Raw genomic sequence first — 15105 nt, forward strand, 5'->3', positions numbered from 1 at the left:
CTAGTCTGCTGCCTAGGCCTTCTGCGGCTCCCGTGGTGGGTAGGTGTGATTCCCAGCCAGGGGCCTCAGTGGAGGAGAAGCACCTTTGCTAGACACAGAGACAGGTCGTGTAGCTGGGCTTGGCCTGGAGGAAGGCCTCCTTGCTTTCCTCCTGGGAATCCTAGCCTATGATCAGGGTTATTACCCCCACTTCATTATGGTGAAACCCAGACCCAGGGATAAATAATTTGCTGGGGGTCAGCAGAGGACAAGAAGGTGGGAACCAGAATCTTCTAGGCGAGCCCAGCCAGGTCTGAGTACACACAGCGCTGGGCCCCCCTCCTCAACCACCACCATCCTGCTCTGCCTCCTCCCTCTGCAGAGCCCTGCCAATTCTCCAGGCAGTTCCCAACCTCTGTCCCACAGCCACACCTTGTCAGGCAGGTGGCCAGGCAGTCTTCCTTCCCAAACACACCATCTCCCTCATTGTAGGAGAAATAAAAATGTATCTTTATTTAAAAAGTAGCCATCAGACAAGTAGGGAAGGCAGCATCCCTGTGACTTGGGAGGGGGTGGGCACTGGGGCCCTAATTCTTGAGCCAGTCAAGAGATAGTAGGAGTTTTCCCATTGCAGCACTGAGGCGCTGTTGCCCAGAAAGAATCCTGAGGGAGGTCCCCAGCCCACCCAGTTGTCCCTTAGTTTGCAGAGTTGCCAGTTGGCAGAGTTCTGCCAAAGGCTCCAGTGAAGTTGTACACCTTACTCTCCATCCAGCCGGGATCTCGAAGCTGCAGCGGGGAGCATTGTGCCCCAAACCAGCTGCACAGGCTCATGAAGCAGAAGGGGGACCCAGCAGCTCACTGAGAAACAGCCTCGCCGGGACTGGAGTTCTTTAGACCAGGCTCTAGGGAGTTGTCGTGCCCAGGGGAAGGGCAAGGGCAAGGGCTCATAGGACCTCCCAAGCTGGGGCAGCTCATCGAGCTCCTGCCAAGGAAGGGTCTGGGGTGGGATTGGGGTTGGGGTCCTGAGTAGGGGTAGCACCAGGCTGGCCAGGCCGCAGTGCACGAGGCAGGCAGGGGTTGATGAAGAATGACTGCAGGAAGCGGCGCCGCAGGCTCTCTGGCAGGTAGAAGTGGATGAAATACATGAGCCCCAGGCCACGGCCTGGGTAATAGCGGCGTTGTGGCCGAGTCGCCAGCAGCGCGTCAATGATGGCGTCTACCACGGGGCTGAGGTCAGGCACCGCCAGGCGGAGCGAGTGCAGGAACTGCCCGTGCAAGTGCTCGACGTAGTCCTCGCCGTAGGCCTGCAGCAGCTCCTGGGACATGGTGGCCAACAGCAGTTGCTTGCGTTGTTCCCAGTTGCTCACATTTTTCACAGACTCTGGGGAAGGAGTGGCAAGGTGAGCGCTCTCCCTCAGCTAGAAGCAGAGCTGAGCACGTTTATTCCACCCTGGCCATTGTCCAGCTAAAGCCACACATTACCCGCAATCTGACCCCAACCCCATAAGACTGTGTTTATTTCTGGTTTCCCATCCTGTCCCCACCTCACCTGTTTTGAAGTAGCCAGGTTGGATGATGCTAACCTTGACCCCCCAGGGAAGGAGTTCACAGCTGAATGCATCCATTAGCAGTGCCATAGCTGCCTTGGAGGTTCCGTAGGCTGCCAAGCATGGATAGGGCATGTCTCCTGCGAATAGATTGGGGTGAGGTGGCTCAGCCTCAGCCAGGGACCCTCTGAATCCCCTCCCTGCTTTTCCCCTTGCAACCAAGTAGGGCACTCACCTGCAGGGCTGCCCACGGTCACAATGCGACCCCTGGAGCGACGCAACAGCGGCAGGAGGCCCTTAGTCAGCTCAAGGGCACCAAAAAAGTTCACCTCCATGCAGTTACGGAATGTGGCTACAGGAGACAGCTCCACATCTGCCACTATGTCATTGAGGCCTGCATTGTTGACTAGACCCCACAGACCTGAGGGCACAGAGCCGGGCAGGGAGACCTCAGTTAGTGGCAGCCCCTCTCTGCCCACCTGCCACACTCCTTAGGGAGCTGTGCTCACTGACCTGTGCTGGTGGTGTGGTCCTTGGTGAACTCCAGCACCCTGCTGATGTCTGCCGGCTTGGTCAAGTCCATCTGCAGCAGCTTCAGGCGAGAGGAACAGCAGGCACGCAGCTCTAGGGCACCAGGCCCATTCAACTCCAACACGGTAGCCAGCACCGTGAAGCCCATGGCATCTAGTTTCTTGGCTGTCTCCTTGCCAAAACCAGAATCACAGCCTGGCCAGAGAAGGAGAGCCAGTGAATTCTCATGGTGGTCCAGCCAAACCTGAGATAACACCAGGGTCGACATGCCCCCTGGACACACAACCCACACACAGCCAGCAGCCTTTACTCCTTCCTTAATGCTCAGTCTGGCTCGTCTGCCCCTCTGGCTAAGCCTTGAGCACCAACTCTGACTTCATTTAACTTTGCCATCAAGCAGGGTTCATGGGACCCACAGAAAAAGCGAGACCTGATCATGCTAAGTTGGTCCTTAAAGTCACTCACTTGTCATAGAGTAGGTAAGGCTAGGGCTGTAAATGAGGTCAACCTGAGAGCCAACCTCATCCCTGAGTCCTTCTATCAGGCCTGGTATTGGACCACAGCTCCCAGGTAGGCAATTAACATCACAGCCATGGGCCCAGTGCTGTGGCCTAGCAGCTAAAGTCCTTGCCTTGAACGTGCCGGGATCCCAGATGGATGCCAGTTCCAATCCCAGTAGCCCTGCTTCCCATCCAGCTCCTTGCTTGTGGCCTGGGAACGCAGTAGAAGATGGCCTAAGGCCTTTGGACCCTGCACCAGCATGGGAGACCCAAAGGAGCTCCTGGCTCCTTGCTTTGGATCGGTGCAGCACCAGCCATTGCAGTTACTTGGGGAGTGAATCATTGCATGGAAGACCTTCCCTTCTGTATATCTGACTTTGCAATAAAATAAATAAATTTAAAAAAAAAAATCACAGCCTCCCTTCCTTTCCGGCAGCCTGTTTCCTAGACTTCTTCCTTCACCTGAACACTAAAACCATCCCTGCTTGTCCTGTACCCACGCCACCCCCAATCCATTCTCAATCTCACCAGCCAGATGAATCTTTGCAAAAAATGGTAAGATCACTGTGCTGGGAACACCTGGCCAAGGTTCACTGCAGCCCTCAGGAGGCAGCCCCAGGGCTCAGAGCCCATCGCTGGGGCCCCTTCCCAGCCTGACAGCCCTCCAGCCCCCCAGCCCCCCAGCCCACCCCATCTGTCACTCCAGGCTTGAGGCAAGCTGCAGGCCCTTTCTGCCTCACCTCTGACCTCTCTGCCTTTGGAATGTGCGGGTATTTTTCTAAGCCGCAGACGATTTGCTCCCAGGACAGGGGCCATGATGGATGGAGAACAGAACAGACCTGCCTTTAAATCCCTTCTCACACCCAGCCCATGGAGGCCTGGGGTCAGTTACCACTTTTGCAGACTTTTGATTTCCTGTCTTGGGTCTGCAGAGAGAAGCACCAAGCAGAGCTGGGGGCAGGGGGCCCTGGTCCTGGGAAGATGGTTCCCATTCCAAGCCTGGCTCTGTGGGTGGCCAGCCAGGGGAGCCGCAGGGCCAGGGAGGTAGTAGCTCACCCAGCCCCCCCCCCGCCGTGGGCCTGCTGGTTCCTCACCTCCAGATGCTCAGCACCCCCTCTCTGAAGAGGCCAACAACAAAACTAGGCAGGGGGTTTTGTGTGACTAGAGCCCACCAGCCCATGCTGAGGGGTGTGCTTCCAGAACAAGTTGACCTGGGGGAGGGGAGTGTATGGTGTGTGTGTGTGTGTGTGTGTGTGTGTGTGTGTGTGTGTTGCATGCCTTGGCTTCCTCCTACAGCAAACAGGCCCCTCACAGTCTCCCAGAGCTTCAGCCCTGTGGTCCCAACACCGACCCCCCCCCCAAACACACACACACACATACACACCCTCTTGTCTGTTTGTGTACACTCACAAGTATGCAGCCACTCAGCCCTGACCTAAATCCTGTGGCTTCCCCGCTTCCCAGTCCAGAGGTGCCCCTTTACCGCTATGAGTATCTTCGGGGCAGAGTGGGTGGTGGGCACAAAGCACAGCCTACTTGGCAAGTGGGACAGGACCCAGTCAACCCATTTGTCTCACAGTTGATGGAGAGGAAATCCCAGCATGTCCAGGCACTGGGCAAGGCTCACTCTTGCCACCCTCCTTGCCCTGTTCCCCCAAGACTTTGCAGCCAGAAGTAGAGAAACCCAGGTCACAGAAGGCACCTCTCTTCTCCCCTTGCCCTGGGGCTCAAGGCCGGGAACAGCAGCAAGAGCACAAATGGCTGAAGTGAGACCTGGAAGGATGGAGCGGGGGACTGCGGAGTGGGGCCACTGTGCCTACAGGTGGCCTGGGTCCTACTGAGGTCTTCCCTGCCATTTCGAGCAGAGCCTAGGAACAGAACCTGTCCCTGTGCAGAATTTTCCTTCCTCCCACACCGCATGCTGGCTTCACACTGAATCCTAAACTTGTACAGTCTGAACCCTCCTGTCAACCCTGACTCGGGGAATGCTGGCTCCTTACCCGACATCCTTGTCTACTCTCAAGGAAACCTGGCCTCACCCCTGCAGCCTGGCCATTTACCACCTGCCCTCTACGTGGCCATGCTTATTCCCGCCTTAAACTTCCCCATTCACTAGCCTGCTTGCTATCCCTTCTCTGATCCTTTGTGCCTTAAACATCCTTCCTCTTTCCACTCTTGCTGAGTCTGGGCTCAAGGAAATTCTCAGTCCCTCAGGATCATGCAGGGCCCCCTACTGGACCCAGGGCTCTGAGAAGCCAGTTTGCCCACTGTCCCCAACCCCCAAACAATGATGGTGGCAAAGCTCAGAGCACCTGTCCAGAGCCATGGGGGTTGGGAGAGAGGCTAGACTACCATTTGCATCCCCCCATGCAATGCAGCCAGTGCCTCCTGGCCTTTCTCCCCCTCCCCGCTTCAGGCTAAGCCTTAGTCCTCCTTCCCCTTCCACTCTTTTGGTGACAGATTTATTCCCTGCTTCAGACAAAGGCAGCTCAGCCAGGGGTGAGGGAACCTGAGCCCAGCCCTCCAGGACTTCTTTCCTAGGCACTGTAGTCAGGGAGGGATGGAGGAGGGGGGCTGGATGCCAACTCTCAGCTCTGCTTGCTCTGTGCTATGGGGGTAAGGGGACCAGGGGACGGGCATGGGAGTGTTGGCTGGACCTGAGGGACAGTCTGATGCCCAACTTCCCTATTGAAGACCTCCAGCTTTCGTAAGGGATCCCAGCCAAGTGAGAGGGGGTGGTCCCCCATCCAAGGTCCCACCTCTGGTCTCAGGGCATAGTGTCCCACGTGGGGCTGTTGGAGTGACATCTTCCTCATCCCAAACCCTCTCAAGTCCTTCAGAGCCCCAGTTCTATGCTTTAAGCCTGCTGCTTACAGAGGTGTACACACAGCGTGAGCCCCTAAATTCCAGGAACCTCCCCCCACCCACCCTACCCTTTTTCAGCCACCTATTTGCTCTGTGCACCTGCTTTCCTCCAACACTCTCTCGGCAGCAGCGGCAGGTAGTGAACCCAGACTTGGGGAGGTGCCCAGCCATTCCCACTTGGCTCTCTCTCTTGCACGGGGTGGGGGGTGGGGGGGTGGGGGGGAGTCTCACTGGTATGCTGGGGAAGCCGCCTTGGCAGTGGCTATGGGATTCCCTCGGGAAATCGAGTCCCACCCTGGAGTCTGGAGTCCCCGCGCACTCACCGGTGATGAGCACCGCGCGAGTGGCCACGGGCAGGCGTGGCGGGCGCGCCAAGCGGGACAATGCGATCCAGCCGGTGGCGGCCAGCACGGCGAGTGCGGCTGGCGGGGGTAGCAGGCGCTGGCACAGCCAGTCGAGCACGGCCAGCAGTGCCAACACAGCCAGTAGCGGGCGGCCCAGACGCAGGTCTGAGCGCAGCAGCTGGAGCACCGCGCGGGCAGCCACGAGCAGCCAGGCGCCGCCCGACGGCCAAAGCCAGAGCTCCATAGTGACCGGGCTGGACCGGGCTAGGGAGCAAGGCGAGGGACTCTGGCCGGGGCAAGCGGCGCAGGGTTGCAGAGGAACACCAGCCTGGGGGTGGGTGGGATACTCGCTTTCTCTGCTCGCCCTCCGGCCGGACTTATAAAGAGCCCCAGGGGCGGAGGGGGCGTGAGGGCGGGGCGGAGGCGGGACCGGGGGCAGGGCTTCCCTTAACTTCTTTTCCCGGCACCCCCCCCACCGCCAGGCAGGTGCCCACACCCCCCTCACCCTTTCCCCTCCTACCCCGCCCCTCGACCAGATCCGCTTTCGAAGAAGCCGGAACAAAGTCCCAAAGTTGCTGTTTCAGGGGGAGCCGCTTCACCGCCGGCCACTTAGGGAAAGAGGTTGGTGGGTGATCCCCGCTGGGGCTACCTGCAGTCACTCCTGCACCCCCACCGCGTACCCAGGGCTGCACTGTTGCTGCTCGCAGGAGACACACCTGACGCCATGCACCACCTTCTTTGCAGATGCCATCTTGCCAGGAACCAACCCATTTTGGCCTGGCCGCTGGTTCCCTGGTGTACATGCCACAGCACCTGGCCCACACCTCTGTAGCTCACACCCTCCAAGCCCACCTGGGACCCAGACTGTAGGAGCAGGGTAATGGCCTGGCTTGCTGGGAGCTGATACCTGGGCTTTTGCAGTCCCTCCAGTACCCAGTCCTTGTGGATGCACAAGTCCACCTCCATAATTATGGGTGAGAGGAACAGGGGAAGCCTACTTCTAAGCCCCAAGAGACAGGCTGATGAGGATACCTGGGGTGGCTGTGAAGGCAATCTCTAGGACAGGGTGGTCCCTGCCCTGCTGAATCCCTAAGGAATGAAATAGAGAGTGTGGGCGTAGACACATTGCCCTGCCTGTGTGTGTGAAGGTCCTTGTTTGTGTGTGGCCCAGCAACCCCCCCACCATGTCCACCCCCGTGTTTGGCACCCCGTGCCTGGCATCTATGCCAGGGTTCTGCCAAGCTCTGGGAGTTGCTGCCAGTCCCTGGATGCCAGGCCCTATGTTGAGGGGAGTAGGTGCAGCCACAACATGGGGGGAAGGGCCTCTGCTTTGGGGGGGCTTGCCTCAAGGTCTGCCCTTGCGGTGTCCTAAGAGAGGGCACCTTTGTCATACCTCCTAGCCTGCTGCTCCTTCTCTTCTTGCTCAGGACCCATGCCAGGACTTCATGGCAGTGGTGCTTCCAAAGCCAGTGGCCGACTCCCCTCTGCCACCCAGCACAGGAGCTAGAAGCCATACCCACTAAAGGGAAAAGGGCTCTCCACCCGGAGCCACTCCTGTACCTGCACCTGCTCCTCCTCCTATAAGTACAGGTGTCCTTCTCAGCCTGGCTTAGTGAGGCAGGAGTGGCCTGGGAAGGGTGTGTGTGCCTGACCTTGGAGACATGACCTTGGGAGCCTGGGTTTGTATGCACCAGAGCCCGTTTGGCCACATGACCTGTCATTACCATTTGACTATGTTCCTCCTTACACCATAACTCTGCATGTACAAGTGAGCACATTGGTGTGTGTTCTTGGTAACTCCCTCTTGGTCTGGGTCACCCCGCCTCTGAGAATTTCAGGATCACATTTATTTTCCAAACGCACCAATTCAGCTATGGACATCGCACTGTGGCCTGGCTTGCTAATTTGAGCCATGGACCCTAGATTGGTTGGGTACTTCTTTCCTCGGCTCTCTTCACCCTACCAGAAGTCTGACTGTAGTTTTTCCATCTTGGTCCATTAGAAGCTGGGGGTGCTTTGAAAGTCGAGGCCGCACAGGTGCCAGCAATTGCCAGAACTGGAGTTGAAGGTCAGAGGGATAGGAAGGGTATGCAACACTGAGGATCAAGACTGAAAACAATCTTCTACTGTACAGGATCTTGACTTATCCTCTGGAAGCTTCCAGTATGAAGACTTGCCTGAGGTAGGTGGCAGGACTTAACTCTGGCTGTGGGGTGTGGGATGGCTAAGACGGGGAAGGTTTTTGTTTTTGTTTTTTAGCCCAGGTTTTGGGACACTGCCACCTTGGGCAGAACCATTCATTTGTGTTCTGGGACTTGGATCTCCAGGGCACTGTGGCCTCCTTAGCCACTGACCCCTTACCCTGCTAAGGTGGAGACATTGGGAGAAGAACAAGGTGGTTTAGGCAGTCAAGCCTGGGAGGGGCTGGCCCAGCCCTGTCTGAGGCTTGCTGCCAGATCATGCCTGCCTGGGGGCAGAGAACCAGCCTCTGCCAGAAACGGGAGTCTGGGCTGGCAGGGGCCTCCAGGGAAAAGAAGGGAAGGGAGGCAGAGGGCAGGAGCCCCACTAGATAAGGCAGGACCTGGCAGCCCAGCGAATCGAAGGGCAATCAGAAGGAACCGAGCCCCGCTGCCACCCTGCCCTTAAGCTCAGAGACAGGTGTCCTTTGTCCCACCTCTCTGTCTGCCTCCGTGGGACACAAGGTCCGGAGCTTTGGAGGACTTCAGGGAGGGGGCTGCTGCAGTGCAGTCGGGCAGCTCATTGGCTCCATCTGCTGGCTGTTGGGAGAGAGCGCGGTGGTAAAGAGCTAAATGCCAGGTGACAGGTGGGTTTGAGAGTGGGGTAACTCAAGTCCCTGAAAGAGGAGGTGCCAAGAGCCTTCACGCCATCTCCTCTGACTATCCTGGGGTGTCTGGAGCTAAGAAAGCACTCACCACCTCTTCCTTTGAGGGCCAGTTCCAGGGCGGCCTAGCCCCCAGGAGGTCCTGCCCTGCCTTTTGCTCATGCCAAGACACCCTCTGTTCCCTCCCCAACCCTAGTATCAGCAGGGCCTTCTTCCAGTTGGTGCCAGTCCATCCACTCAGATTCTAAACTCAGTCTCCGGGAAGCTCTGGTTGACTTCTTACAGTGTGCCAGACCCTGTGCCCTGTGGCTGCCTGCACTGGTCACCTTGATTCTACAGGCCTTCTTCAATATCGTCCTTGGCTCTCCCCCACCCCCGCTCATAGCCACAGCCCTCTGATGTCATCCACAATCGTAATCACAGTCCTCTGACACCATCTCCACTATCTCCATCTCTACGCCAGCCTGGGGTCAGCTCCCTGCCCTGACCTCTCCATATGTAGGCAGTCCTAGACCTCCTGGTCCTCAAGCCCCACCTTGGCCTACAGCTCCTTGGGTCTCTGCTCTGCTGACTACTCTTGATCACTCCAAACCCTGTCTGCCATGGCTGTTGGGTGCTTCATCCCTCCATGCCTCTTCCCAGCATCCTTCATGGGCTACTCTTCCATGTAGGAAAACCTATAGCTGGGGAGACCTCTCACATGCCCCTCCCCAGTCATGAGTGTATATCTCCTCTTATATGCTGGCCACGTCCTTGTCTGAGCTCCAGCCTGGGTCTCACTCCTGATGGTCTCACTTCCCTTTGGCCCACATAGATCACTTGTACGACCCAGAACTGGTCTCACCTTCCATGGTGCAGGAGGCCATCTACTCCACACCGCCACATCGCAGCCTTCATTCCTTGCGTGGGCCTCCAACCCTGCTGCTTGGGCCCCAGCCCTGGGTCGGGTGCAGAGGCCTCACAATAGGCTTTTGTATAAGGTCTCACTATCACCAGTTTACATTAGTAGGAATCGAGGTTTCCAGAGGCTGAGAAAAATCTCTCAAGGTCTCCAACTCAAGTACACTTGAGCTGAAATCTTTAGCCAGCCCCAGCAAGTCAAAATTCATGGGTAACAGGAGGAGCCCAAGCCTGGGCTTTTGAGGACTGTGTCTAAACAGGAACACATCTACCACACGTGACCTCTTGGATTGCAGGGTGAGGGCTCAGGAAAGCAGGGACTGGTCTTGAATGAGTCTGAGAGCATGGTTCTTATTGGCCGGGAAGCAGGAAGAAGGGGAGGCGGGAGATTGGGGCGGAAGGAGTAGGTTTAAGGCAACAGAACCCAAGGAGGTGTTGGTGGACATGTGAGGGCTGGGCCCAGGATTTGCAGCCCATCCCTGCTATGGCCTGAACATGCTGGAGGAGGCTGACTGGGCCCTCGGGGCTTTAGGTGAGCTCAGCTATATCCCCATCTGGACTCTGCGCCTGGCAAGAGGGTCCATGAGTTACTGGAGAAAGGATATACTAGACCCAGGAAGCCGGGCAGCATCCATCTTTGAGGGTCTGGCATCCTCCTCTGAGGTTCCTTTATTGTTTCCAAGATTGAAGGCAGATGTTAGGGAATGTGCTCCACAGGGTTTTCTGGATTTGCCCCAGGGGAAAAAGAGAGACCCCAGGGAGAAAGCTTGGCTGGCCTGGGTGAGATCTGAGATCCAGCTTGGATCCCTCTGGGCACTCCAGGGTGCTTTGAGATGAATAGTCCCTCTGTCCCAGTTCATGTGTGCTTGCTGCAAACCAAGCCTTGTGCTCAACTTCCTTGTACTTTAATTTTATCTCCCAACTTTACATTGTTCCTTGCAAAGGAGGTCTTGTATTTCCTGGGTATAGGAAGTGAAATGACCTACCCTAGGTCACACAGCCACCCAGACCCTCTGGTTCCAATTCTCAAGCTGCACCTTCCCCTGGACTTTAGTCTAGGGGGTTGACATTGTTTGTTAGGCCATACCCAGGTGAAAGCCTATTAATCTTTTTTGTTCTTTTTGCTTCTGGATGAGAAACATGTCTCCCAAAGGCAGAATTAAGGCAACGTGATTATTAAATATTAATTCCAAAACTTGCTTCCTGCAGCTTCCATTATCCCTGGATTCAGGCATTTTCTTGGCAGAACAAATGCAAAAGATATGAAAATTAGTTGCTGTTGGCCGGCTAGTTTAATTTATTTGCATATACATAATTCAGCCCCACCCCTGGTGGCTAATACCCCCTCCCCTGGGGGAGTTGTGGCTGTTTTCTGATTGCGGTGGGGAGGCATGTGTGCACAGTTTTTTTTTTTTTTTTTTTTAAATAAACTGAAACCAGATGGAGAATGGTTCTGTTCACAGCCTTGCCTACAATTTTCTCCAGTGAATTCCTTGAAAAGTCAGCCACCTATGAGTGGTGCCTGGGCTCCGCGGAGGTCCCTGGCCGCTGGTATGCAAATAGTGAGTCAGGCTGGTATTTCTGAAAGTGAAAACAAAAGGAGGGGGAACAAATACTTTGTTTTGGCTCAAGAGCTTTCTGGAATTTGGGGTCATCTAGTGGGGTCCCAATTCCAGGTCTGCACACAGCTCTTTGCATCCTCACATTCTATGCCCTCCCTGGCATTGTCCATGGATTGAATGGGGCTTGGGAGTGGGGGCGGTGGAGGTGCCGGCAGAAAGAACTTGAGTCAGAATCGCCTGCATCAGGTGAGAGTAAATTGCAGATTCCTAGGGGATGGTCCAGTGAGGGTTATTGGGGTTCACTCTGACTGGGCTTCAGCTCCCCCTGGTGTACATGAGGGCTGAGCATATGGTAGGCAGGTTGGCCTGGGATGCAGCATCCACTGGCTTGAAGAGGAAGGAGGGCAGAACAATTGATCAACTACCCCAGTGAAGCTTGACAGCAAACGTGTGAGTGAATGGAGACTCTGAGGTGGACTATGTCAGCCAATTGACCTTGGAAGGATTTCCTCATCCTTGGAGTGGCAATATCAACAGCATCTCAGAACTATTGAAACCACTTGAGCAGAATCCTCAGAACATGCTCCACAATGGGGACCCTGGGATGACATTGGGTACTGGGGAGACTGGGTGTGGTCTCTCCCATTGTATTCCCCACTCCCCTTGACCTTTCACACCCTGATCAACTATGTAAACATCATGAAAAATAAAATTTAAAAAAATTTGCGGGCCCGGCGCGGTGGCGCAAGTGGTTAAAGGTCCTCGCCTTGCACGCCCGGGATCCCATATGGGCGCCGGTTCTAATCCCGGCAGCCCCGCTTCCCTTCCAGCTCCCTGCCTGTGGCCTGGGAAAGCAGTCGAGGACGGCCCAAAGCTTTGGGAACCTGCACCCGTGTGGGAGACCCGGAAGAGGCTCCTGGCTTCGGATCGGCATAGTATCGGCCCGTTGCGCTCACTTGGGGAGTGAATCATCGGACGGAAGATCTTCCTCTCTGTCTCTCCTCTCTGTATATCCGCCTTTCCAATGAAAAAATAATAAAAATAAATCTTTAAAAAAAAAAATTTGCAAATTTGCCCTGTTGTTGAGTCTAGCTGATGCCCCTGCAGCTAAGCTGATTTTTGATGTCAGTAGAAGGGCTGCCTCATCCTAGGTAAGGAGATTATCAAAATACTTTTACCTGCTAGCCAGGTCCACGGGCTGGTAATGTACCAGGAGTACTCTTAGTAAGCAATTCTTTTTTTTTTTTTTTTAAAGATTTATTTTTATTATTTTTTTCATTGGAAAGGCGGATATACAGAGAGGAGATACAGAGAGGAAGATCTTCCGTCCGATGATTCACTCCCCAAGTGAGCGCAACGGGCCGATGCTATGCCGATCCGAAGCCAGGAGCCTCTTCCGGGTCTCCCACACGGGTGCAGGTTCCCAAAGCTTTGGGCTGTCCTCGACTGCTTTCCCAGGCCACAGGCAGGGAGCTGGAAGGGAAGTGGGGCTGCCGGGATTAGAACCGGCGCCCATATGGGATCCCGGGCGTGCAAGGCGAGGACCTTTAACCTCTTGCGCCACCGCGCCGGGCCCAGTAAGCAATTCTTAGTTGACAGATGAGCCCAGGACACCTGCTGATCACCATGACAGGGCGTTAGGATCTTTCTTGGAAATGTGAATTGGTCAGTGACCCCGTGTCCCTGTCCCCCATGCCCTTCTGCTGACGCGGGAGGCTGGGGGACACTTTTTCAATTGCACCCTTCCCTGCAAGCTCAGGATACTGCTCTCTTGGATTCCAGAGCCTTTTTAGAGAATTGTGTCAGGTTACATAAGGGTTGGAGATGGGAGCACTCCAGGGAAATTCTGTCGGGAACAGGCGGTCTAGAACCTGCTTTCAAGTATTCGAAGAAAAATTTCAGCTGTCTCAGGCTTGCACACTTGTGAAGGAAGTCAGAAGAGCCTCCCAGCTTCTGCAGGCATTCTCGTTCCCCACAGAAATGAGCGAGAGTAAAAGGAAGGATTCCAGGCTTAAAGGAAATGCCAGGCTGCACCGAGCGCAGGCAGGGCTGGGGAGGTCAGGACCGTGTCACTGTTAAACAAAGAACGGGCTGCTGGGAGCCCCCTGGAAGCCCTCCGGAGCTCCCGATGACTTCTTTTCTTTAATTTAATTTAATTTTCTTCTCTTCTCTCCTCTCCTCTCCTCTCCTCTCCTCTCCTCTCCTCTTCTCTTCTCTTTTCTTTTCCCCTTTCTGCAGCAGAGGTAGCACAGGTGGTCAATAGAAGCTTTCCATTTTCCAAGAAACACGAATCAAAAATGGGATCGCCGGTAGGAAAGCTGAAAACCCTTTGGTTCCAAAGACTCTGGAGGGCACATTTGCCACACACCGTGACTCTAGTTTTGTTTGCCTCTGAGGAACATCCCTCTGACAGCTCTGTTGCATAAGGTCTGTTTCCAAACACGTTGTCCCCAGCTAGAGACATGCAGTTAGCTTAATCTGGGACTGAGAAGTTCTATACGGGTGACAACGTGTTCTGAGCTGCACTGCTTGGAGTCAGCAACGGGGAAAACTGCCTGGAGCCTCTCACCAAGGAAGCCTGAGGAGAATACTTTAAATACCAACAGGCACTTTTTTTTTTTTTAAAGCATAGACTGGTCATCAAGTCACTTAACAAGGCCAGGTAGGAAGAAATTAATGAAGAACATGACTTGAATATGGCCAATACAAATTTTTTGCAAGGGACATGGAATAAAACCGATTAATTCAGGAAAGTCCGTTTTTATACAAAAATAGTTTGACAAGTGGCTATTCGATTTACCAAAGACTTTGGGGATTGAGATGTAGTAGGTTAAACCTCTGCCTGTGGTGTTGGCATCCCATAGGGTGGCTGGTTTGTATCCTGATTGCTCCACTTCCATTCCATCTCCCTGCTTTGTGGCCTGGGAAAGCCAAGGAGGCTAGCCAAGTCTTTGTCCCTGCACCCACGTGTGAGGCCTGAAACCCTTTCATTCAATCCTCCTTTCTTTCATTCACCTTGCATTTATTGTTTACTAGGTGCCAGGCCCAGAGAAGCTACCATCAGCAACTTAACCCCTCCTTCCTTGGTGAGCTCCGTGTCTGGCTGGAGACATGGGCCTTTATGGATCTTTGCAGCACAGTCAAGGAACCAGACTGAAGAAACTGTAGAGAAAAGTCCTGGGGGTGCTGTGGGAGCCGGAGGTTGGGGACATGTGGGTCCTCTAAAGTCCTGAGCTCAGAGAAAGCTTCCCTGCAGGGAGTGCTCCCCTGGCGGTGGGGTCTCCCTGCAGGTTCGGTGGGTTCAGGCCCTGGGCAGTGCCTGCTCGGGAGTCTCCATGGTGGAGCCACGGAAGGTAGCCCGGGACGAAGGGAGGCGCCTCCTTCCAGGAAAGGAAGAGCAAGTAGCGGCTGGTGGGGCCTCCGGGGTCAGCGGCGGTCGGGGGGCGCTGCTTGAGAGGCTCCGGCGGTCTGCGGCGGCCGTGCTGCTTTTGGTTTCAATTTCATAGTGTAGGGCAGCGCTTCTCTCCGGGGAGCCGGGAGGTTCGGGAGGGATACCAGCAGGAGGAAGAAGAATCAAATTGGTGTGTTTAGGTATTGTTGGGGCGACAGCCAGGGCTTGATGGACAGTGTGTGTGTGTGTGTGTGTGTGTGATATGAGGATGTCAGGAGGTCTTGGCCAGAGAGTCCCCAGGTCACAGGGGCAAGCCAAGTGTCTGAGCTGAGTCATCCAGGACCTGCTGGAAAAGTTACCTGACCCCATGGAGGGCTCTAGAGGGCAGCAGCTAGGTTTGATTCTACTACCCAAAAAGCATCATTTCCTGCTAGTAAGAACAGGAAAGTCTAGATTATCTGTCCCAATAATTAGTCCCCTTGGAATATTGTCTGTGCGTGTTTTGTTTGTTTCTTAAACTAAGTATTTATTTATTTGATAGGTGGAGAGAGAGAGGAGGGAGAGAGAGAGAATGAATCGTCATCCATTGGTTTATCCCCCAGATGGCCACAGTGTCTGTAGCTGGACCAGTCTGAAGCCAGAGC

The 15105-nt window shown here is 55.0% G+C and overlaps 1 protein-coding gene across 1 annotated transcript; it reads right to left on the reverse strand.

The window, feature by feature from the left end:
• Positions 1–861: 861 nt before the first annotated feature.
• Positions 862–6010, reverse strand: LOC121167692 (corticosteroid 11-beta-dehydrogenase isozyme 2). Its single transcript, XM_040997247.1, has 5 exons — positions 5746–6010; positions 2040–2252; positions 1762–1947; positions 1529–1666; positions 862–1360 (listed from the first exon to the last, which is right to left on the reverse strand). The coding sequence occupies exons 1-5, from the start codon at positions 6008–6010 to the stop codon at positions 951–953; spliced, it is 1212 nt and encodes a 403-aa protein (XP_040853181.1). The 3' UTR covers positions 862–950.
• Positions 6011–15105: the final 9095 nt, after the last annotated feature.

Source organism: Ochotona curzoniae, unplaced genomic scaffold, assembly GCF_017591425.1.
Source record: "Ochotona curzoniae isolate NIBS_2020 unplaced genomic scaffold, NIBS_Ocur_1.0 patch423, whole genome shotgun sequence".
Classification (NCBI taxonomy): domain Eukaryota; kingdom Metazoa; phylum Chordata; class Mammalia; order Lagomorpha; family Ochotonidae; genus Ochotona; species Ochotona curzoniae.

Excerpts from the sequence above, each read along its gene's own strand:
- LOC121167692 (XM_040997247.1), bottom strand. The coding sequence starts at position 6,010 with ATGGAGCTCTGGCTTTGGCCGTCGGGCGGCGCCTGGCTGCTCGTGGCT. Across the intron at positions 2,253-5,745 it reads TCGCGCGGTGCTCATCACCG|GCTGTGATTCTGGTTTTGGC; the intron begins GTGAGTGCGCGG and ends TTCTCTGGCCAG. Across the intron at positions 1,361-1,528 it reads ACCTGGCTACTTCAAAACAG|AGTCTGTGAAAAATGTGAGC; the intron begins GTGAGGTGGGGA and ends CTCCTTCCCCAG.